The sequence below is a fragment of the Camponotus vicinus genome, unplaced genomic scaffold (genome assembly GCF_025532165.1).
Source record: "Camponotus vicinus isolate PSW18456_S1 unplaced genomic scaffold, iyCamVici1.0 SCAF_5, whole genome shotgun sequence".
In the NCBI taxonomy this organism is placed as follows: domain Eukaryota; kingdom Metazoa; phylum Arthropoda; class Insecta; order Hymenoptera; family Formicidae; genus Camponotus; species Camponotus vicinus.
Window position 1 is genome coordinate 18,704,120 of NW_028141977.1, and position 23,473 is coordinate 18,727,592.

The window sequence follows — 23,473 nt, forward strand, 5'->3', positions numbered from 1 at the left end:
TATGTATTCCTAACGAACAATGAAGAAGTATGCAAGACAAGCCGCGTTCAGTTATACTTGAAAAAATAATAGTAATCACTTTACTAGTCACGATCGATATTAGCGAGCTTATACTAACATCGCATACATTGCCAAATCTACTTGTAGTGCCAAGGTTGACTGATCGAGAAATTTTAAAAAATTTACTTCGCAATTATTTGTCCAAAAAATTATTAGAATATTTTATTATTTCTGTTGATTGTATGCTTTTACCATTTTTTTTCAAATAAATGACAAACATTCACAGACGTAAAAAAATTACTGCTTATTGATTGTTGACTGCAAATAGGATTGATAAACCGAAATCATTGACTTTGTGATAGTAATAATTGTGATTAATCCTACATAATTTGATATACAAAAGTTGATATACAATCATTGTTATTTGTATCAATTAAATTTATATATAAATAAAAAACGAAGTTAACATTATTGTAATTCTGTTAATTTCTGTAAACATTGTACTGTTTGACAAATACATCATAAATATATTCTGAGAATTTAACTGAAACGGTATCAAGATTATGATTAATACTTATCGAAAATCTCTTAAAAAATCTAATATGTCAGACAAGAATGACAGATCGATATGATAGATATAAATTTCTATTTTTTAGTGAGTAAAAATTTCGAAATAAAATTCTTATTTTCTTTCTATATCATTTTTACTCCCGACTGCTGCCCCAACCTACGGTTGGCAAAAGACGGAGGGAGTATGCGTTTCACCGAGCTCAAATCGGTTGTTTACCGCTTTTCTCGATAACAATAATATAATTCGGTGTCATCTTTTGCACATCAATTTTTTATTAACCAAGGATGGTTTGGAACATATAATTATCATTCTTTATTCTATTAATAAAAAGCGGAAAAACAATATTATTTCGTCTATACGTGCTCTCATTGGCTGCGAGTGAATCTAAGAAGCAAAAATGATTCACCAATAAGATTCGTTCTAAGCATCCGTATAGGAAAATATAGTTGGAGACATCTCGAAGTAATGGCGGTAATAATAATTGACATAAGCCTACATGTCAAATTATTATTGTTGATTATTGATAATAAATTATTGTGAAAAATTGTAAAGTTATTGAAAAAAGTTTAAATAAACATGGATAATATGGATATATCTGAAGAAAATGTTCTTAAACAGGTAAGCTTTTCTCTCTTTCTATTATTAATAATAATTACTTTTATTCACAGCAAAGTCATAATAATAAATAATATGTATAACATAATGAGAGAAATAATCTTCTGCGTAGCCATATAATTATGATTATATGATATTTCTACAATCATTCTTGGCTACGCAGTAAATATATAAACTTCTATGATTACAGAAATACTATATAATCATAATTATGTGGTTACGCAGAAGATTATTTCTCTCACATTATGTTATATCATTGTTGTATTATTTATTATTATGACTACGCTGCAAATATACAGGGTGATTCATTTTAATCTTAACAGGCAAATATTTTGAAAAATATGCGAGATACGAAAAAATGTTTCAGACAAAAGTTATATGATTTTAAAGGAGACATAAGATGGTGTCATTAATTTGACCTTAAATAGTTACTTGAAGGTCACGTGAAGATCACCCTCAATTTTTTAAATGGAACCGCCTATTTTTTGTTTAATTCATTACAGTTTCAGGTAATCATACAAGTCAGAAAGTATTCGCAAATGCAACAAAGAAAAGTCTCAGAAAAAGTAAATCATCGAAACAAATATGTTAATAATCTGTCAAGTATTTCTCTGAAGTGCGCAAAACGTGCCAAAGAGCGTTTACAGAAAATCACCGATTTTAACGTCACCGGTTCCGCAGAAAATCGATAATCGCGCGCTAAAACTCGCTACATCATCGGACAGAAATTCGCACGGTAAATCTCGTCTCTACACCGGAATCGTAACTCATTCCCGGCACAGAGGACTTGTTCACTATGTGATGACTCTCGCGGCGCTCCCCGAAGCTTCACGGCGTGTCATCGTCATCGAAACGGGAAGGAGAGGGGCTTCGAATTGACCCACAGACCCCATCACTGCGGCCTCGTTCGTAGGTCGACAAACTGGCACGGTTCCTGAATAGCAAGTTATATAAATTCCTTTCCACTTCCGCCTATTCCGGTTCTTAACATTGTCAATTCAAATGACATACAAGCCATAAAAAGATTTAATACTACATGGCATGCTCACTCGAGAATCGAGAATCGAGTGATATATTTGTAATGAAAAAATTGACTAAATGCTTTATTTCTAATCTTAATGTTTTAATAAAATTGATAATCGATTACTAAATATCTGATAAATACAGAATTTTTTCGGCGATGCTGATAAAATTACGATCCGATTAAAATTATTCTTTCGTAACACTATGCATATAAAAAAGGCTATTTATTAAAAAAATTTATTAAGAAAAATCCAGAAATCATTGTTTCTTTAAAAAATTTTAGTAATCATAATTTACAAATATCAATTAAATATTTATCAATTTCTTTATGAAAGATATTGATTTACATAAAGATACACTCTGCACCGAATATTTTAATTAATAATAATCTTAATTATATATATATATATATATATATATATATATATATATATATATAATTAAGATTATTATTAATTAAAATATTCGGTGCAGAGTGTATCTTTATGTAAATCAATATCTTTCATAAAGAAATTGATAAATATTTAATTGATATTTGTAAATTATGATTACTAAAATTTTTTAAAGAAACAATGATTTCTGGATTTTTCTTAATAAATTTTTTTAATAAATAGCCTTTTTTATATGCATAGTGTTACGAAAGAATAATATTTACGAGATTATATATATATATATAATCTCGTAAATTAAATATTAAAGATCAAATATTAAAAATCACACACGAATAAATTATCTTTTAATTTCGGATAATTTATACTCCACGATTCTATTGCCGATTTTAAAGTCTTCAATAAGAGAGAAAAAGAGAGAATTATGAAAAAAAATTCGCGTTAATATATTTCCATTAACGTTACGATTATTTCAATGACTCATGCAATAAATCCAGCGGCGACGCGATATCGCTTGTGTGTTTTATCGTGTTGAATCGTCGCCAATTACATTTACGACGGTCTCGGCGCGTTTTATATGGAAATGATTCTCTGTTCATCATTTACTGGAACTAAAAAGTTTCCGCGGCGAAAGCGTGCAATTATACCGGGTCAACGTTTCAAAAGGCGGGAAAGTGTAACGTCTAATGAGATTCCTGTTTCTTCTTTAGACAATTTATATGACACATACTTTGTAATCTAATCATTTTATTAATTATCATTCAGTAAATATGTAACGAAATATTTTTCCAGTGAGCGAGACCGAATTTTGTTTACGATTGTCTTTTCCAAATAGAAAATAATTGTCTTTATAGTCAGAGAATACATAATCATATCTTAAAAAATATAAAATTAATTAACTGATTATTTAATAAACGAAATAAATATGCACAATTGATTAATTATTAATCATACCAAAATTTCGATATAGAATTAATGCACGTATTTAATATATGTATAATAATAATTTTAAATTCTGGAGAGAGAAGAAAGAATGAATGTTTTAATAAAATCGATAAGCGACCAATAAATACCCGGTAAATACAGAATTTTTTCGATGCCGATAAATTTACGATCCGATTAAAATTATCCTTTCGTAATGTGTATATAAAAAAGCGACTATTTATTTAAAAAATTTATTAAGAAAAAACAATCTCTAAACTAAATATATCAAACGGTCCTGCCAATCGCTTTCGCATAAAGTTAAGAAGCGTGACAGATAATTTGTATAAGCACGAAATTCCATACAATAGAAGCATATCCTAGATGTTCGAGTCGACTCTCGTGATCGAAATCGCACATCTTATATTGCGCAATGGATTATCTCGTTCGCGAGTAGTATTATAAATATTCTTTCGTACGTTTTACATTCGCAAGCCGTTTTAATATCCGACAATAAAACTGATTGTCGGATCATGAGACACAATCACAAGACGAGTAATTCGGTGCACGTGCGATTTGCATACGATGCCGTGACTATACGCATGTCGTGAACTATGTTACTGATACCGATCTCGTGAGTAAGCGCTGATAAGGAAGCAATAGGAGGCTCGTCTCACGTGTCAATCACTAGCTAATCACGCGAGCTGTCAATGCGAGCGGCCATTCGTTAAAAAGCACTTACAAACTCCTTACGATTACAATAAAAATATAAAGCTAATAATCAATTTTTTTTTTATTTTTGGAGACAATTTTATATAATTTAATAGTCATTTTTTTATTTTAAATATTTCATATAGAACACAATTATATATGTACATATATAATATCACACATATTTGTTACATGTAATCCTTGAGTATTTGAAAAATTATGTCAAGTCCACATCGGTCGCAAAGAAAAAATCCTAAGGAGTTAAACATTTATCTACATATTTATCTATTCTTATTTATTATTAGTATTTATTTTTATATATTTTAGATTTAAATATATATTGACAAATTTTAATAAAAATGGAGAAGTAATTCAGAGATACGTGACGCAACCTTCTTTTTTCAAGTGCTCAAGTATTGCAAATCGAATTGTCACGCAATTGTTATCTTTTGTGAAATATTGTGAAATATTGTTGCATGAGCGATTCTGCCGCGCCTTTCTCATCTGGGTGTGCGACTATTACAACGCTTCATTTAATTGATGGCATGTTGCACGATCCCCAAGCAAACATGATTCGCACGTGACATATTTGCAAAGTTGCTCGATTGACAATTTATTATAATAAAAATCTAATATTCAAGATTGTTCGGTTGACTTATTTTCGTAATCGTTAAATTCTCGTTATACATAAATATAACTTTATTCTGGAGAATACTTGATCAACATTTAATTTTCGAAAAAATTTAATTAACGATGTCTTTCTGTAGTAACTAAATACAAAAAGCGTGGGTATAAATATAAAGTAATTGTGCCAACGTATTAATCCTTCATATAATTAAGTGATGAGAGCTCGATATCTAGAAGAATTAAATCAAGACATGCTGAATACACATGGAACAGAAGTTTTCAAGACTGATTATATGAACTGTTCGCTATATCTTTATCATTTTATGACCGTGTTATGTGCAGATGTACAGACGAGAGAAAATAAAACGTTTTATTATCGTTTTGCATATCAGCACGAGGATAAAGATGAGCACTAGTTAAATATATTTAACACAAAGAAATATTTAAATAAAAAAAAGGTTAATTTTATACAGAAAGTATCATGTGTTGTAAATACAATTTAAAATACATCTATTCCAAATAGCGCTCAAATAATAAATTAAAAAAAGTACAGGAAAAACAACTTGCATTACTTGAACTACTTCAGAAAAATTCCTGACATATTTTTAACATTAAGTAAAATCATCTCATTTTAAATTTATTTAATATGAAAAGCACAATAATTAATATTGCGAACATATATAATATATAAGAACATATATAATAAATGAGAATATTCTTTTAATCAAAAGCTTTTTTTATATCTAACTTTATTATATTTAACTATAATACAACGTTTAACGTAACGTGAATTTAACATGTTGATCGCATTCAATGTTAAGCACAACGACCAGACGCGAATCTTTATATTGCGATAAGAAAGAATATAGCAAGATAATCTAATCTCTTACAATATCAATTCTTTATATATAATTCTTTTTATACTATCATTATCGTCTTGAGTAGTGCATGCTAAGAGACGTGAAAAGGAAAAAAAGTTATAGCTGAATCAAGTCTTACGAAGCAATTTATTATCAAAAGATTTGAAAATGAAAGATAATCTGGTTGACACGATATTACGTTAATTCAACGATCATCGTATAATCTCTGAACATTTCATGAGTCAAAATAATGATAGATATTATTGATTGCTTCCCATTTCTTCACAAATTCATGATGTTACGAAATTACTCCTATATCGAAAAATTATACGATAAAAAATAAGAAGTGTAGACGAATATAATCGATATTAAATCAACAATCCCAAAGAAGATTTTTGTCGTCGGTCTGCGGAGGTAAAAGCAATCGCGATGGTCATAATTATCCTTCACATTTTCGTCTTATCACGTGATCAATTGCATCATTACGATGTTATCGTAAGATTTATCGTCAACGTGACATCCGTCCTGAATATTTCTATAACTATGCATCTATTACGACAAGACTTAATTACCGATCACGAAAAAATGATAAATCGAAATTTTTGACAATGATAGATGAAAACTAATCGCGATTGCGGAAAACGAAATAAATTGGTAAAGAAATTAAAAAAAGATTCTCTCTGATATTATAAATCCTAACAGAAAGAGGAAAGAGTCAATCAAAGCCAGAATGTAGACGTAAATCTATAATAATTATGTCAATAAATACTAACTTGTCTCCATTTTCAAATTTCAGCTTTATGAATTTTCAAAACTTTTATAACTAACATTATATGTAAATTTCGAGTTGTCTCTCTCTCTCTCTCCATTTTTTGTTTCTCTCTCTTTAAGATACATAATATACATAATATAATATAAATTGAAATTAAACACCAATATATATGTATATGTCAAAAAAAAGACATCTTTGAATAATTAAAATTTCGACAAATAATCCTTCAAGAGAAAGCTAAACAGTAATAAGTATCTTTTGAAAGATTATCTTACTTATTCGAAAAATTATTCTTTCCCCCTAAATGAGAAAGAAAAAGTTTAAAAAATTTAGCGTACATAGCGTACAGAAAGGAGAAGAGAAAGAGATTTTTTAAAATTACCATTACAAAGACGAATTTATAAATCTACACACACATTCATTCCCTGTTTTCTTTTCTTTTTATGGTGAAAATAGATAGCATATTCGATTATTCTATGTCGAAATAATTAATTCTCATTTATGAGAACAAATACAAAATTCTTAATTTGTTACATTATATAACTAATAAAAATAAAAATGAAATGATTGATTAATTTAGCGACATTAATATTTTCAGTTATATTCAGCCTATATACAAAATTTTTAAAAACTTAATTATATTGCATAATGCAGTAACAATTTCACAGCTCTTATTATAAAAAATAAAGCGTTTAAATAATAAAATAATATTTAATTCTAAAAATACTTAAGGGATCCTAATTTTAATTCCGTTATCTTCTTCGTAGATAAGACAATTAAATTACTGAAAATACTATTGAATAATCGATTGATACATAGCATTCATAATTTTTAGAAAGAATTCGAAAGTTTATGACAATTTAGAATATTAAAACATGTACATGTTAAATTTAGATTGCGATTGCGTTTTTACGAATATTTATTACGAATATTACGTTTCTGATATTTTACAACAGATTTACAATAAACGTTCTTTTATTTTTTTTAAATCAATAGCTTCTAATGATTTACCCTGTCTATCACTTGACGATAATAATATCAAATTAGTTTTGACGATAACTTAATATTGGAAGTCTTTGAATGTTTAATCGTTTCTAATACTAATGTTATTCTTGCTCGAAAGTTCGATGGTAATTTTCTTTAACTAATGTCCGAATACCGAACTCACAGCAAGGTGTGATATGAGAAAATTATGGGAATTAGATGGTCGAAAATGACGAATAAAAATTTTTGATGTTGAATTACAGGTACAGAAGAAATCTTCAAGACAGTTTTCAAATCTACTCTCATGATACTTTAAATGTATTTATCTATGTATTTATCTGATATACAAGGCATCAATAAATATCAATAAAATACTTTAAATAAAATGTCTTTGATATAAAGTAAAAATAAATACCTAAAGGAAATATAAATATATTTTTATAATATTTATTGCAATGAGAGACAGATAACTGATTCAACACGACCAATCATCTAATTGACGTCGAAGATAAATCCATAGATCCTATCATAAAAATTGGATATAGATGCTTCATTTAATGAATAAATGCAATGTGAGTCGATTTCGATATTATTACAAAAATATCAAAATATTTTAATATCTCGTTTTCCTTAGAAAGCCAACGATGATAATTGGCGAATATTCTCACGCACTCTTAAATTGTAAATGCAAGGAATGCAAAACTCAAAACAACGTAATAAAGTTGTAATTCAATTTCAAGGTTAATTAACGAGGTTACTAATTAAGCGATTATGGTATACTACGTCAAAAACAATTTTCTAATGATTGCAAATCATTTTCAATCAAACAATGATGAACGATAAAATAGTATAAATAAAGCTCGCGTAATTAAATAAATCGTGCATGACAATATTTGTACTTTAAATGCTATGTATTTATCTCGTATACAAGGCACTATCAATAAATATCAATAAAATACTTTTTTTTTTAAATAAAATGTCTTTGACATAAAGTCATTTATCTCATACAAATGACAAAAATTGATGATTATTACGTCATCTGTAATTAATTGCTTGAGAATCTGATCCTCTCATCTGATATTTGTTATTTAATTCAAACATCGTAACACATAATTATTTAATTTTCTCTGCTTGTCAATACATCGTATAAATACACGTAAAAAATGTTTAATAAAAAAATAAGCCTTTATCATATAGTATGTAGTTTTTTCTGAACCTAGATTAAATATTTTTTTTTACACTTCTAAAAAATTATTACTTAAAAAGTATTAATATGTTAAAATTTTTTAAATTTGAAAATATTAATTAATAAAAGATAATTTTCGACAATATAATCATTGAATTTGATTTCTAAATATTATTCAAGAATAATAAAAATATTTTAAGATTTATATCTACATAACATAGATTAAATCTCATCTTCAAACAATTTAATCAAAAATTTACTATTTCGAAGATCAAATGAATTAAATCCTATTATTTTGTTTAATATAAAATTTATAAAATTTGTTTTTTATAGGATTTGCATATGAAATGCTCGAATCTCGTTTCGAATCATTTAATGCTCATCATTTTAATATGCTACTGTCACTTTAATATTACGTAATTCAATATACAGAAAAGGTGTTCTTAAAATTTAAAATTATGCTTTGAAATTAGAAGAATATAGACTCAAATATCGTGTGAAATGTCGTTTATATACAAGAAAGTCAACGTAGTTGAGTCAGAGTTAGTAGCTTCATCACTATCAATGTTATGGAATGTTATTTACCTTTGATCATAATGGACTATGAAATGCTTCTCATTGTAATCATATTTGCGCTTGAGTTATAAAGTGATATAAAAAGTAAAATATAATTGAAATTTCGTTATTTGTCTTCGAATATGTTATTGTTACACTTTTTTTATAGGCAAAATATATATGCGACAGAAGAAATATCGGATGTAAAAATCATTGATTACTCTGATTAAATGCCAGCAGAAATGTATATTTATAAAAAAATCACAGAACGATTTGTTATATAAGAGATAGATTTGTTATATAAGACATTTGTTACTTATTATATACTAAATTAATTTTATAAGAAGATTTTAAAAGTGATTTTATAAGAAATTTTTTTCTTCTCACTTCTTAAATGCTTCCATATCTTTGCAACAGCAGATCGTGAACCAATCCTTTAAATGAGCACTAATGCAGTGTAAAAAAAATTGTTACTTTAGAAACTATATATATAATTTAAAAGAAAGATTATTTTAACATTTCCTATGTAACATCGTGAAATAAATTACTTATAAATACTAATATATCCTGCATTTCCATCTCGATATAACTTTGGACGATATAATCATGTGTTATTCAAATTATTATAAGTAAATATGTATTATGTGTATTATGTGTATTATGTGTATTATGTGTATAGCAAAATGTATATTTGTAATAAATAGATCTTTTCCTTAATGACACTGTGTGCATCATAGGTTGAAAAGAACAAACTTTTTGACTACCATACGTGTATCGCTGAACAAGCGATTAAACTCGCGCCGGTAAGAAGTGCTCGTAATAATTCTTCGTGAAGTCTACCATGAGATCCAGCGTGCACTCGGGCAGCTCTTCGACACATGTTGCCGGACTGCCAGCGAAACGAGTGAAGGATGGCACAATAGTCTCAGGTGGCACAACCGCACCATCTTCGATGTAGCAACAGTCTTTTAAGACCGATCGCCTACCCTACAGCGAGACAAGTATGGTAGATTGAAAGAACTGCACTTGTACTCACATGCACTGGATTATGGTACATACAATTATGGCGTTCTTCCCTATGTAAACATAAGAACCAACTAGTGCTGCATTTACGATGGCTCGCTCTCCCACAAACACATGGTTTCCCATCGTTAAAGGAAAAAAGGCAACCCTAATCAAAGGGTTTATCGCTTTATAACAAAACAATATTTTGATAGTACTTAAAATTTTATGCGATTACAGAAATATGCTTGCTTGCGATATGCAAACTATTATTATACATCTGGATATACATGTTTGCTGGCATTGCGATGTGCTTCAATAAGTAAGTGAAAGCTGCTAATGCAAATATAATCAGAAATTTGACTCACCCTCTGCTGAATTTTTTGAAAGGTGGTCGGATGACTGCATTCTTGCTAATTATGCAATAGCGACCAGTCCTGACATTGGCCAGATCACCCCTAATGATAGCGTCAGATTGTACTATTACTTTTCCGTGTAATACAATGTTTTGCGAGCCGCATAGTACTGTCAGCCTGCTCACTTTATTTCCTGAAGCCTGAAATGCCGAACGAATGAGGTTATCTATTACATTGTCGACGTTTGTAAATGCGATATTATCACGAAAATAAAATTGATTAAGTTAAATTACTTTTATCAGCATTATTTTTAAAATAACTGTAATATTTCTGTTTTTCAAGACTTACTAGATATTCTCGAAATAAATGTATCTTATAACTAATATATCTACTTGAATCTGCATAGCTAATTTTATTACCGTTTCAACATATTCGGCTTTGTTATAATAAATATCCTGCGGTTCCATCTCGATATGATCTTGGACGATATAATCATATGTTGTTCAAATTATTATAAATAAATAACGCTTCAACAGAGTGAATAACAACACGCGGAGATCTGTCACTGACACGGTCCGCCATTCACTAACGATGCGCCATCTGCTGAGAAAATAATGCACTATTTCAAAGAAAAGAAACATGTAAATTCATTGATCTGTTCTATAAATGAATCAAGACAGTTTACCATTCACGAATGCGCCTCACCATCTGCTGATAAAATAACGCACTATTTCAATGAAAAGAAACATGTATAAATTTAAAATCCTCAACTGATAGCATAAAGATTTTTAAGTCTAATAAAAAACACCGTTTTAATTTAAATAAGAATTTAATTGATATAATGCATGTATAAAAATTTATTAAATTAATCATAAATTAATTCTTCTCAAGGATGTATTATATGTATATAAAGTATTAAGATACTTGAAAAATATAGATTTTGCAACATATTTCAAATGTTTCTTCCCTTATATAAAATATAAAGGATTTAAATGTTCTATTCTAATATACTAAATGTTTCTTTACATTATTTCATTATAATAATTATAAAATTTATACAACTGCAAATTACCTTTTTGTTTTCAATCACCATGCATTCCTACTTTAACATATACCCTTTTCTTCTTTTATTATTAAATTATTATAGATTTTTTTAGATAATTATAGTCTGTCGTATTTCGTCCCAAGATCGAGCGATGTGCTTCTTCCTTCTCGTGGAATCGGAATATGATGGCCATTTATTTTCAGGAATTTTTAAAAGATGTTCAAATTATTGAAGTTTCTCTTTAATATATTCTCTCGATTCTGTCTCTTTTGCTTCAATTTTATTAAAAAATATTAATATATAAATAATATATATAATATACATATGATAATTAATATATATAATTAATATATATAATATATATTAATATATATAAGTTTGGTATCTCTCTTAGTCTGACTCTTCCCCTTCGACCTGTCCGGCATGAGTGATTCTGCCAGTAACTACGGCCGGAGTCCTAACAACCCTATGATCTTAACAACCCTATGAGTCCTAACAACCCTACTTCCTGATTAACTAAAATTATTCGAGATTTGGGGAGCCTATCTCCAATCATATATATTTCAATCAATGCCCTAATTACATTCCTTAACCGCATATCCTAACCGCATGCGAGCTTTTCTTCAGGCCAGTTGACCCTACCTTTCGTTGATCCTGACCACTTTCTCGCTCGATCTCTAATTAAAGCTCGAAAAAGGAGATAAAAACTCCTTTTTTTGCCGGTTAATTACCGGCAAATGAGCATAAATATTTCATGCTCATCGCAACGATCGTTCGATTTTACCATCGTTCGTTAAATATTTGAATATAACTTTATTTTAACTAAAATAAAGCCAAACTACAAATTTCTATATATTATATTAAATTGCTAACACGGCCATATGATAAGTCATTTATTATCATGTTACAAGTTATTTAATGAATTAATCATTTAGCTTTATATTAAGTTAAAGTAAAGTTTAAAACTCATATCTACAAACAAATTCTACGATGGATGAGCTAAGAAATTAGAATAAGTTAAGTGCGAGTTATAAAAATAAAGTATATAGCATCAGAAATTGATAAAATTGATAAGATTATTAATGCGTGTTCTTTAATTAATAAATTAGACGAAATCTTTACAAAAAAATCTTTTCTTAATCTTCTTTTTTTAATTAATACTTTAATATATTTTCGTAATAGATACAAAGCATCTCGAAAGAACTTATTAAAAGATATTTAATTTAATCTATCCTAGCTCATCCATTTTAAGGCAACGGATTTATCTACAATCTACAATCTACAATCTACAATCTACATCTACATCTACAATCTCTACGAATCCGTTACCTTAAAATTAAATAAAAATTTTTCTCACTCACCGGCACTGATGCGCAACAGCGGAGTTGTTGAAGCTACGTTGTCTGTAACATACAAATTTAAAATTCATTTATAATAATGCTCAAAATGCAATCAATATTTCAAAAAATTTTTATCGTGAGGAATTTTATATCCGATGTGTAAAATAATAAGCAGATAAACACGTTTGGAAAAATTTTATAAATTTTTGAGACTGTTTTTTAAATAAAAAGTTTTGTATGATTTTTATAAAAATCTTTCTCTCTAATTTTCTCTTTAATTCATTTAAATAATAAGATCGATTTATTGTTCGTTTATAACGATTTATAACAATTGATATATAAATAATAAATAAGATATTCACCATCAGGTTGCTCCGCCGATGCAAGATGCCTCTCCCAGACCTCCTCCTCCTCATGTTGTTGACGCGCGATTCTTTGAACGGCACTCCCGCACTCACGAGCGATATTTTTATATCGCTATTTCCGCTATTTTACGCGCGATACTGACCGGCACTCCCGCACTATTAAACCGGTACGATTAAAAATTTGGTCGCGCGATGTGTATATACTTAATATGTATATACTTTGAACGGCACTCCCGGTTTCGGTACGAGCGAAAATCCCATTTCATTTCACGAGAATTAACTTCGAGTCAACAAGTCGGGAATGCAACGATACAACGAGCAACGACTAGGCCCGAACCGGAAAGAAGACGAAACGATTGACGGAAATAGAGGAAAATGAAGTTCACCAACTCTTTTTCGCGCATAATTATCCTATCTCATATCGAACCTGGACCCGCTAAGCACGATTTCAGGTGCTTCGCCCGGAACATAAAGTTTCCCGCGATTGCAGGACATGGCTACACCAGGCTGGTAGACGGCAAAAGAAGAGGATACCCACATTTTTTAAATGCTAACATTCAGCAATTTAGAAAATGGGGAGGCAACCCCTTTTACCGAGCGAAAATCGTGCCTAGGGGAATCCACTCGACTCCTCGACAGGGTTAACACACGCAGTGCGTGTGGCTGTAGACGAGCAAAGAGAAGGGACCCATTGACGACCATTCCGAGCAATCGACCGAGTTCTAACTAATTCGAGCCGAATCACTTGACGAAGCACGAAGCAGGAAGCGCGAGTGTACGTTGTATAGCAACGTGTGCAAACTCGAAACATCTCAGTTAGTTAGCATCGGAAGTAGAGACTCGTGACAATAAATGAAATTGGGATTTTATATGAAAAAGTCCAAAAGTTTCGCGAAAACGCGACGACGCGAGAATATTACAACGCGAAAACGCGGTAACGAAGCACTTGCCGTCCGCGGCACGTTGACGGCACCGACGCCGCGAAAGGGTACTTAGCTTCCCATTCAGACACCTTAAGATTTATCATAAATAGAAAAATTTAAGATAAACCTCAAGGCACCATCCAAGTACTAAGCCCTCCCACCGCGACAAGGTGTACCCCATGGGAGGGTTATATTATATATAATTTTATATATGATATAATACATAATTTGAAATTTATTTTGTAATATAGTACATAAATTTAAATTCGCAAATATAAACGATAAATAAAAATATAAAAGATAAAAGAAAATCTATTATATAAAGCAATGTTCAAAATAATTGATTTTAAAACTAATTATTGCGCGCAATTAATTTTTACTTTTAAATAGATATATTTTAATGTTAATATTAATAAATCGCGTAATTATAAAATAATTTATATTTCTAGGATATAAACTTTTAAAAATATGATAAATAAAAAAATTTCTATTTTTTTATACATGAAATATTTAAATAAATATATTAATATGAAATGTTTTATAAAATATAAGAAGTATCTGAAAATATTAATTAATAAAAAATTTTATAAATGTTTTAATTGTTTTAAAATAAAATGGAATATTTTTTATAAGTATATGTATTATATATGTTACAATTTAAAATCACTATTGAATCACTATCAAAAAAATAAAACGAAACGAGAAATATGTATATTTTGAATATATATACTATTGATAAATAATTTATATATTGTTGCGTCCGCGGAACGATATATATCGAACGCGCGCGACATAATCGGCATACGCTGACGCTCGTGCACTGTGTTTAGAGAAAGAATTTGATAATATATGAAACGTCTCACATCACTACTTCACTGCTCAAGAGCCACTGAGCGAATGATCGTAAGTCAGAAACATTACCGCGGTACTGTTTATATCGCCAAGATCGACTATGTAAAGAAAAAATTTGATAATATGTAAAACGTCTCTCACATCACTACTCAAGGTCACTGTGCGAATGATAATAAAGTCGTGTAACATATTAACAATAGCGCGATACTGTTTATCAAGGTCGAACACGGTGTTATTGATAATTCTCTCGCCGAAATATTTTCTGTAATATAAAATATTCGCGCGCGGAATATTAAATTATAGAAGTATTTTAATTTATTGATTAAGATTAATCGATTATTTATTAAACTATTCATCATAAAGTCTTTCGTGCTAATTATTTGCATCTATAATTCGATTTTACTTCGTGTTCTCTCACAATCCAAATTATATTTAGATTGTCAAGAACGATAAAGTAACTCGGATGGAATATATTTGTGACTCTAAGTATTAAAATAATAATTATTGTCCATAAAAATCGCAACGATCGAAGTGATTATTTAATATTTTGGATTCCTATAATTTAATCGATTCTCGATTATACATCGCAAAATAATGTTTTGAGATCTATCACCACGACACGTAATTTTACGTATTATTTAACATATATATGAAATTAAGTATCGATTAAGTATCGATTGTATCAAATTATTTCTCAATGTACTTACCAAATCCATCGCATTTAAAAAAGGAATTTGACGGAGCTTCTCGCGTCACTTTCCTGTTCGAGTATCATTGTGCGAATGGTAATAAAATCACGTAAATATCCATGCGCTATATGTTGCAAAGATCGCGAACACGGAATTATTATTACTTTGTTGTAAAAATATTTTATATATTATGACATGAATACACGAAATATTAAATTAGTTTAGAGAAATAATTAAGAGAAGTTAATTAATTTTTAATTATTAATAATTATAACAAATTATGTTTCGATACTAATCGGAATCGTGTTTAGTAAAAAAATTACAATATATGAGGCGTTTCGCACCACTACTTTATTACTCGAGAGTCACCGTGCGAATGATGACAAAGCCATAACATAGCGCGCTACTGTTTATATTTTATATTGCCAAAGTCGAACACCATGTTATCGATAATTTGCCGAAATATTTTATATATTACAAAATATACACTAACATGGAATAATATTAAATTATAGAAGTATTTTAATTTATCGATTGAAATTGATTATTTATTAAACAATTCGTCACAAAGTCTTTCGTTATGCTAATTATTTGCATCTATAATTCGATTGTTTTACTTAATTAATTTATGCTCGTTTTTTTAAAAGTCAAAATATCAAATAAAATATATTTTACTTTAACAAGAATTATTAGATAAATGATTATTATTTGTAAATATCGATAATCGAAGCATTGTAACGAAATTTATCTTTTGTTTTATCCCTTTTACTTCAATTTTTATTTGTAATAATGAATGATTGCGTTTCAATAAAAGTTTATGGCCGGAATAGTTTCGTGTTTATCAAAGGCTTAATAATATTAATTAATAATATAATATAATTAATAATATAATTAATTATAATAATTATAATAAATTATATTATCCCATATAATTCCCATATTAATCACGATCGCGTTTAGAACAAGAATTCGATGATATAGAAAGTATTTTGAATTACTACTTTATTCCTCGAATGTCGCGGTACGAATGATAACAAGGCCGTCAGATATAAACATTAGCGCGTCAAGGCCGAGCATATTATTAATAATTCGTTGCCGAAATATCTTACGCGTTCTATGATATGCCTTATATTATTAAATTATAGAAGTGTTTAAATATTTTAATTTTGATAAGATTATAAAATTAAATGATTTATAAAACAATTGATGTATTACGGAGCTTTTCGTTATGCTTGAACTTACGATTCGATTGATTTGCTACACTTTTCCGTCAAATATACACACACACAAAATCATTCTACAATATAATTTTTAGTTTTGTATTTCAAAAACTGATTTTTAAAGAAAAGTTATCTAATTTTAATCAATTACACTAGTAAATGCAATGTTATAATATAAAAAATATTATACTTACATGGAAAATCAAATATTGACATTCATTATTTTTATTCGTTCATTATAATGTATAAATCTTTTATTTAATTGCATAAGATTCGACGTGCTATAATTTATATGTTACAAATATGTAATAAACTTATTTTAATTTTGTTTAGTTATATCCGCTGTTATAAGACACATATATTATACAACTAGACCGCAATTGTATGAAAGACCATTCTAAATGTATAAAATATAAAATATTATTAATTCAAAACTCAAGAAAAAAATTCCTCTATTGTGCGCATTTGGTCTTTCAATATTATAATAATTTATTAAGTAATTATTATAATAATTTTCTTAACTATGGCACGATAACTTTTTTTAGAGAATGTGAATATGCTTTTGGAATAATGATGCATTTTGAGAAATGATTATAAAATATTAAAACTGTTATTTTATATACTTTAAATATATCTAACGTGTAGAAGAACTTTTCGATGAAAATAGCAATGTTCATTATATTGATAAACGAAACTAAAAATATTAATAAGAAAAAGTTGAATTGTTTCGAGAAACAATACAAGAATTTTATATTAAAAAGGGCAGACAACGATAGGAAATCTCTATTTAGGTATATATATTAGACGTTATTAATACCTTTCACTTCTGGCGCCATTTTCGGATCGAATGCATTGTGTCTAGATAATGGATTATGTCCCATTGTTATGTCTCAGAATTTAATATTTTTATTTATGAAAGTGCCTAATCCGAAACATTAAACTTAATTTAATGGTATTTGTATTTCTTTTCGAATAACAATTAATAAGCGTAAGAATATGCATATGGATATGTCAAATCATACCGGCGACATATTAATCTGTTCTTAACCATACTATTTTAACATAAGTTCTATAAACTGATTACAAAAACTAATTCTTGTGTGAAGCTAATTTTTATTAAAATCTATTTTAGTTGAATGAAAAATTCGAGATGTCTACAATAAAACTTACGATTACAATGAAATATAAACTGTTTTCGGAGCATATCATAAAAGCAAAGAGGCCAAGAAGCATGAAGAGATAGAATCAAAAATAAAATAATAGAACTGACAAATAGAACTGGCAATTTGTAGTGTAAAGATAATAACAATTAATAATAAATATTATTTTTCCGATTACATTATTTTTTTTAAAGAAGCAATATATAGTTCAAAAGTAACAAAAAAATAGTTACGAGATATGATATATTTATAAAATTAGAAAATGTGTGTGTAAATTTTGCTTATCAATTTTGACTAATGGTCAAAGTAAATTTCGACGAAGTAATATTGTAGAGCTTTATTAATGTGTTGTACAATAAAAGTAAAGTATTTTTAAAACAAAATACTCACATACAAAAAGTATAAAATCAGACATTTGTACATTTAACTAACACTTGGAAAGTGGTACAATGTAACATATGATATATGTTAATACATAAGAAGATGTAACTTTGAATTATTAACGTAAAATAAACTCCACGCATTCTCAGAGATCAAGTTTCACCTGCTACCTATTTAGTTCTTTCCTTGCAATCTGTAATATATTTTCTATCTTAACGAGATAAGTTTTATACGTAGCATGGCTAGTATCACAATTCCACAATTATCCACATCTTTTCAATAAAATACAATTTGCACAAAGAGCATACAAGTATACAAAAATAGAAAATACGGAGTTCGCTCAACTATAACTTATAAAATGAATTATTATATAACTTATAAAATGGAGTTATTGGTTTCGCTGATTTTAAGAAGCATGATATGAAATTCACCTATGTACAAATAGAAATAGTGCAAACATGAACGCCTCAATGATACAAATGATTAAGTTCGTTATTGTATATAATATAAACATATAATGGATGTATTTAAAAATTATGTTAAAGCCTGCGCATTATAGTAATAATCTTCAACAAGCATTATAATATGCCTAAAATAATGTAGTATTAAGTACAATCTGTTTCTATATCTAATGTAAATTATAAAAATGAAATTATCGGTAATATTGTACATAATAGCTGCACGTGTAAATAATAGCTGCACGATGAGGGTCTCAATTGAAAGAATCAATTTTAATATTTATACAGTATGAATAATATATCTATGTCTATTTCATCGAAAGTTATTATTCGTAAAATTAATAAAAATTATTACTATTTATGGTATGGAATAATATTTAATTTTACGTGTAAGTTACTTAAAGAATCGGTGAACTGTATGCAAAAGATTTTAAACATGCGAGGCATGAATATTACACTCTTAATTTTCATTATAATCTTAATTTTTATTATATTTTTTGCGATTGTAACTAAATCATTTAAATTGTGATACAATTCTGTGTATGTGTGTGTGTGTGTGTGTGTATGCTATAAAAAATGTAAACGTTTTGGACTTTTGTGAACATTAATAACTATTTTTATTGACGCAGTAATTAATTAAATTTTTACGAGAAGATGACTATTGCTATATGCTATTCCTTCGTCAAAGAAGACGCTTCAATTTTTAATTCTAATTAATGAGAAACGGTTCAAGTGGTTTTGTTAGCCGGTCGGAAGCGAGACATGTAAAAGTCGCAGTCCGTGCAATAAAGCGTTGGCTCCAGCACATTTCTCTTCCGACAGAGATTACAGGGTGTCACACATGCTCTTACAGTAGTCGTCGATGCTTGTAAAGAAGACTGCGTTACTATCGGCTGCGTCACCATGGGAACGACTTTCGCGGTAGACATTGCAAAATGCATCTGTTTGGAAAGTGGAGGATGTTGATAGGCCGGATATTTTACATTCGGCTGTATCTGACCGTTCTGCAGAGTCTTGGGGTACGTCTGATTAGGCATCACGGAATTTTGTTGATCTATTTTCTGAGGTGCTAATTGCCGCTGGTAATTATCATGTCTCTGCTGATAATTCTGTGCATTTTGTTGTTGCAATTGATGCTGATAAAACGCGGGTGAACTAGACGATGACTGATACTGGGGTAATGGTTGACTCGCTCTATTCTGCGGAAGAACGGCTTGATAGGGATGACCCTGATAGGAACTTTGAGAGTATTGACTTTGATATGGACTCGGCGATTGATTAGGCGGATACGAAAACTGTTGCTGCGAATGCTGAACGGTTATCGGACTGGCGTTGTGAGACGATATCCTTTGATTCAGAGTGTTCTGTTGCGATTGAACGCTCACCTGCTTGTTCATCTGATTATGCTGTTGCTCCAGTTGATAATACGTTCCGTAACCGTTTTTCTGGGATAATACTTTCGTCTGCTGCATACTATTTTGTATGTACTGTCCGTGCATCTGCGTGGGATAAGGACTGGCTGGTTTTTGGGTTTGAGATAAAGGAATCATTTGAGTTCTCAGATGGGGTGCTTGAGTCTGCGGATACATGGACTGTAAATATTGCGTGTATACATTCTGTGTGTATCTGATATTCTGTTGCGGTGAATAAGACGTGGAAGTTTTCGAAGTGTTGACAGGGATACCAGCATATGTCTCTCTACCATCGACGACGTCTTTGCTTTCATTCCCACAAGACTTCTTATCCGTTAATAATCCAATAGAATCGCTTGAATTCTGCCGTCCAAACGTAGGTTTAATAGTATCTGGAATTGGATTAATGCTTCTCAGCTGATCCTGGAAAGGTGTCGCTGGTATACTATCAGCTTCACTTTTTAAAGGAAGAGTCTGTTGTTGAAATTTTGCGATAGTATTTTCACGATTTGTCTCCGCTTCTTGAAGGCTTCTAATTTCTCGCAGCACCTGAGCAGTTTCAGGTTTGTTCATGGCAGAACGTAAAACTCTCTCCAAAATAGGATTAGGTATATACGAGTCCTTTTCGTCGTCCTCCGCTGTTGCAACAAGCACCACCTGGTCGCAGAATGATACGCTTTTCTTCTTCCCTATCCGTCGTTTCACCTTTCTCGGGGCAATGTCCTCTTCGCTTGGCAATATCGTTGTGTTCTGTATAGTGTTCTGCATCGCCACTTCGCTGATATCGTCTTCCGGACTATCAGTGGGCAAACCATTCTCGTGTGGCAGGGTCAAGGACATGGATAATATCGCGGCATTTAATTCACTCTGTTGAACGTTGGAATTGTTCGGTGGCATCGCAACAAAAGCGTTCTGGTTGGAATTCGAGTCATAATTAGATTTCAAAACAGCTTGAGAACTTGGAGTTTCCGTCTTCGTAAAGACTACAGAATTCTCGGAGGATAATTTGTTAACCGATTTCGTTCCTTCCATCGATGATGTCTCTTGAGGCATATTCGATACTAGTATTGGAGAAACACAATTCACATTCTTCGATTGAGGTTTCACGTCTGCTTCTGACTTCGCTATCGGTTGCAGCTTAATCTGTTCAAACCTAGCAGCCATATCTTTCACCGAAGAAACGACTCTTGGACAATCCGTAACATCACGACCCTGATCGTATCCCTGTCCGAGATTGTTCATCATTAAATCGCTGGTTCTCCTAGCGATAGTCGGTCCTTGAATCGTCGGCATCGATGGAGTCCTCACTTTTGGAATGTCTTGATTTAAAGATCCTTGCCTCTTCATTTTCCTCTCCGCCTGTTTAGCTTGCAATTCTCTCAACCATGTTTCGCTCGATGATTTCTCTTCGTCCTCGTGCTCTTCTGGTCGTTTCTCTTCATTTGAACAGTCAGTCAATATTTGCTCTCTCTTACTTTGTAACTGCGTTAACAAGTTGCTAATTTGTTGTGCTTCATATTGTTGCGCACGTTGTTGAGCAGAAATTTGATGTTGTTGAGTTTCTTGAAGAGGAATTGGCTCATCAATCGGTGGAGGTGGCGGCGGAAAATCCTCGCTAGCTTGTCTCGAATGCGACACCGAATGGATTGATGGATATGGCGGTGGTGGAAAATCTTCACTCGGTTGCCGCGAATGCGAAATATTACTGTTTTCGGGATAGGGCGGCAAAGAATCCAGTTGAAATTGTTGCTTAACTGAACTCTGCTCATTGTGTACGTCCGCACGAGTAACGACGAAAGTCGGTTCATAAAGTATGCCGTTAGCATATTGCACAACGTCATCCTGAATTCTAGGTTTGTTATTATAGTTTGGTTGGCACGTCCCGGAATTATTATTGCTCTGCTCATTATAGGACGGTATAAACGGAAGAGAATGAGATTCCGAGGAGTAATCAGCATAATCTGATTTTCTGTTTGCCACATTTGATGAGTTGCTCGTATTTATGTGATTCCAATAAGCATTGTTCTGATCCTGCGACGAATTAAGCGCGCATCGACTATCCGGCAAAGGATATACAACTTTGTCGGATTGTTGCTCGTTGTGCATTTCGCCCGAACATTTAGATTTGCTAAGTTGAGAAGTGGTCCTGAGCGGAGGAGGTGGAGGTACTTTTGCAACATGTAACACTTTACCGGCATTGCCATGGAAGCTCTTTCTCATCAGACGACTTCTTTCGAGATTCGGATTGCTGGTATTTCCAGATCCACCGTTTCCAGCAAATTCCAGATGCCCCTCTGATAAATAACCGCTTAATGACTGATTTACATCGTTGCCTTTTAAACCAACACTGGAATCATCCAATGACTGTTTTGGTAAGGTATTAGAAGATCCTTCTGGGTTCACATTCGTCTGGCCATCCTGTCCTTCTCGTAAATCTGGCATACTCCTGTTTTTCCTCTTGATCAAACCGCCCATGAGCAATTTTCTGCGTATCTTATGCTGTTTCTTACCTTGTTTTTGCTCTACTGCAGTTGTATTGTTAAGCTGCGTACTCCTGATATTTGTATTAGTTTCAATGATTTCCTTCGGTTTTTCAATTTTTATTCCTTTCGGAGACGGTGATAATCGAGACGGTGCAATCGAAAAATCTTTCAATACATTCTTGTTTCTCTCTTCGCTTCTCGCGCGTTTCTTATCCTTCTTATCGTCGTCGCAGCGTTTCGTACGACTAAACAAACCAGTCCTTTGTGTTGGGCGATCATAAAGCATGTATTCCTCGTCTTCGATAACATTGACTGCCGTTGCTTTACTTCGTAGAGTCTTCTTCTTCGGTAAAGTAGCATATATCTCGATACTCTTCGTGGTAGGTTTATCCACCGTCGCTGGTGTGTTCACTAGGAGCTCTCGACTATTTTGTCGAGAATGATTACCTTTGTCTCGCGAACTCTGTCTCGAATGTTGGCTTGATTTACTGTTTTCTCGAGAGTGTCTTCCTTCAGGCATCCCTTCTAGAAAAAATACAATGTTAAATACTTCTATTCTGCATGTCTCGACAA

At 30.7% G+C, this 23,473-nt stretch overlaps 3 protein-coding genes across 8 annotated transcripts in view; all 3 read right to left on the minus strand.

Annotated features, from left to right (window-relative positions):
• Window positions 1-10,723, minus strand: part of Picot (putative inorganic phosphate cotransporter protein picot) — a 51,573-nt gene extending 40,850 nt beyond the window's left edge. The window contains exon 1 of the mRNA XM_083101082.1: window positions 10,585-10,723. The gene's annotated coding sequence lies outside the window, so the exon portion shown is untranslated. The remainder of the gene's footprint in view (window positions 1-10,584) is intronic.
• LOC145972455 (dynactin subunit 5-like) lies at window positions 9,432-11,183 on the minus strand. Of its 2 annotated transcripts, none has more exons than XM_083101086.1 (5): window positions 10,992-11,183; window positions 10,585-10,772; window positions 10,274-10,385; window positions 9,984-10,201; window positions 9,432-9,661 (listed from the first exon to the last, which is right to left on the minus strand). In XM_083101086.1, exons 1-4 carry the CDS (start codon window positions 11,037-11,039, stop codon window positions 10,004-10,006), a joined length of 546 nt encoding a protein of 181 aa, XP_082957212.1. In that variant the 5' UTR covers window positions 11,040-11,183; the 3' UTR covers window positions 9,432-9,661; window positions 9,984-10,003. The 2 variants fall into 2 exon arrangements, with proteins under 2 accessions (XP_082957212.1, XP_082957211.1); XM_083101085.1 differs by having other exon boundaries at window positions 9,979-10,201.
• Window positions 11,184-18,488: 7,305 nt separating this feature from the next.
• The window catches only part of Ec (ubiquitin specific peptidase echinus), a 98,149-nt gene continuing 93,164 nt past the window's right edge, over window positions 18,489-23,473 (minus strand). For 4 of the 5 annotated variants that reach the window (XM_083099462.1, XM_083099461.1, XM_083099466.1 and 1 more), the window contains one exon: window positions 18,489-23,425. In XM_083099462.1, coding sequence (XP_082955588.1) covers window positions 19,734-23,425 — 3,692 coding nt within the window. In that variant the 3' untranslated portion in view covers window positions 18,489-19,733. The remainder of the gene's footprint in view (window positions 23,426-23,473) is intronic. The other variant, XM_083099463.1, reaches the window with a different exon arrangement.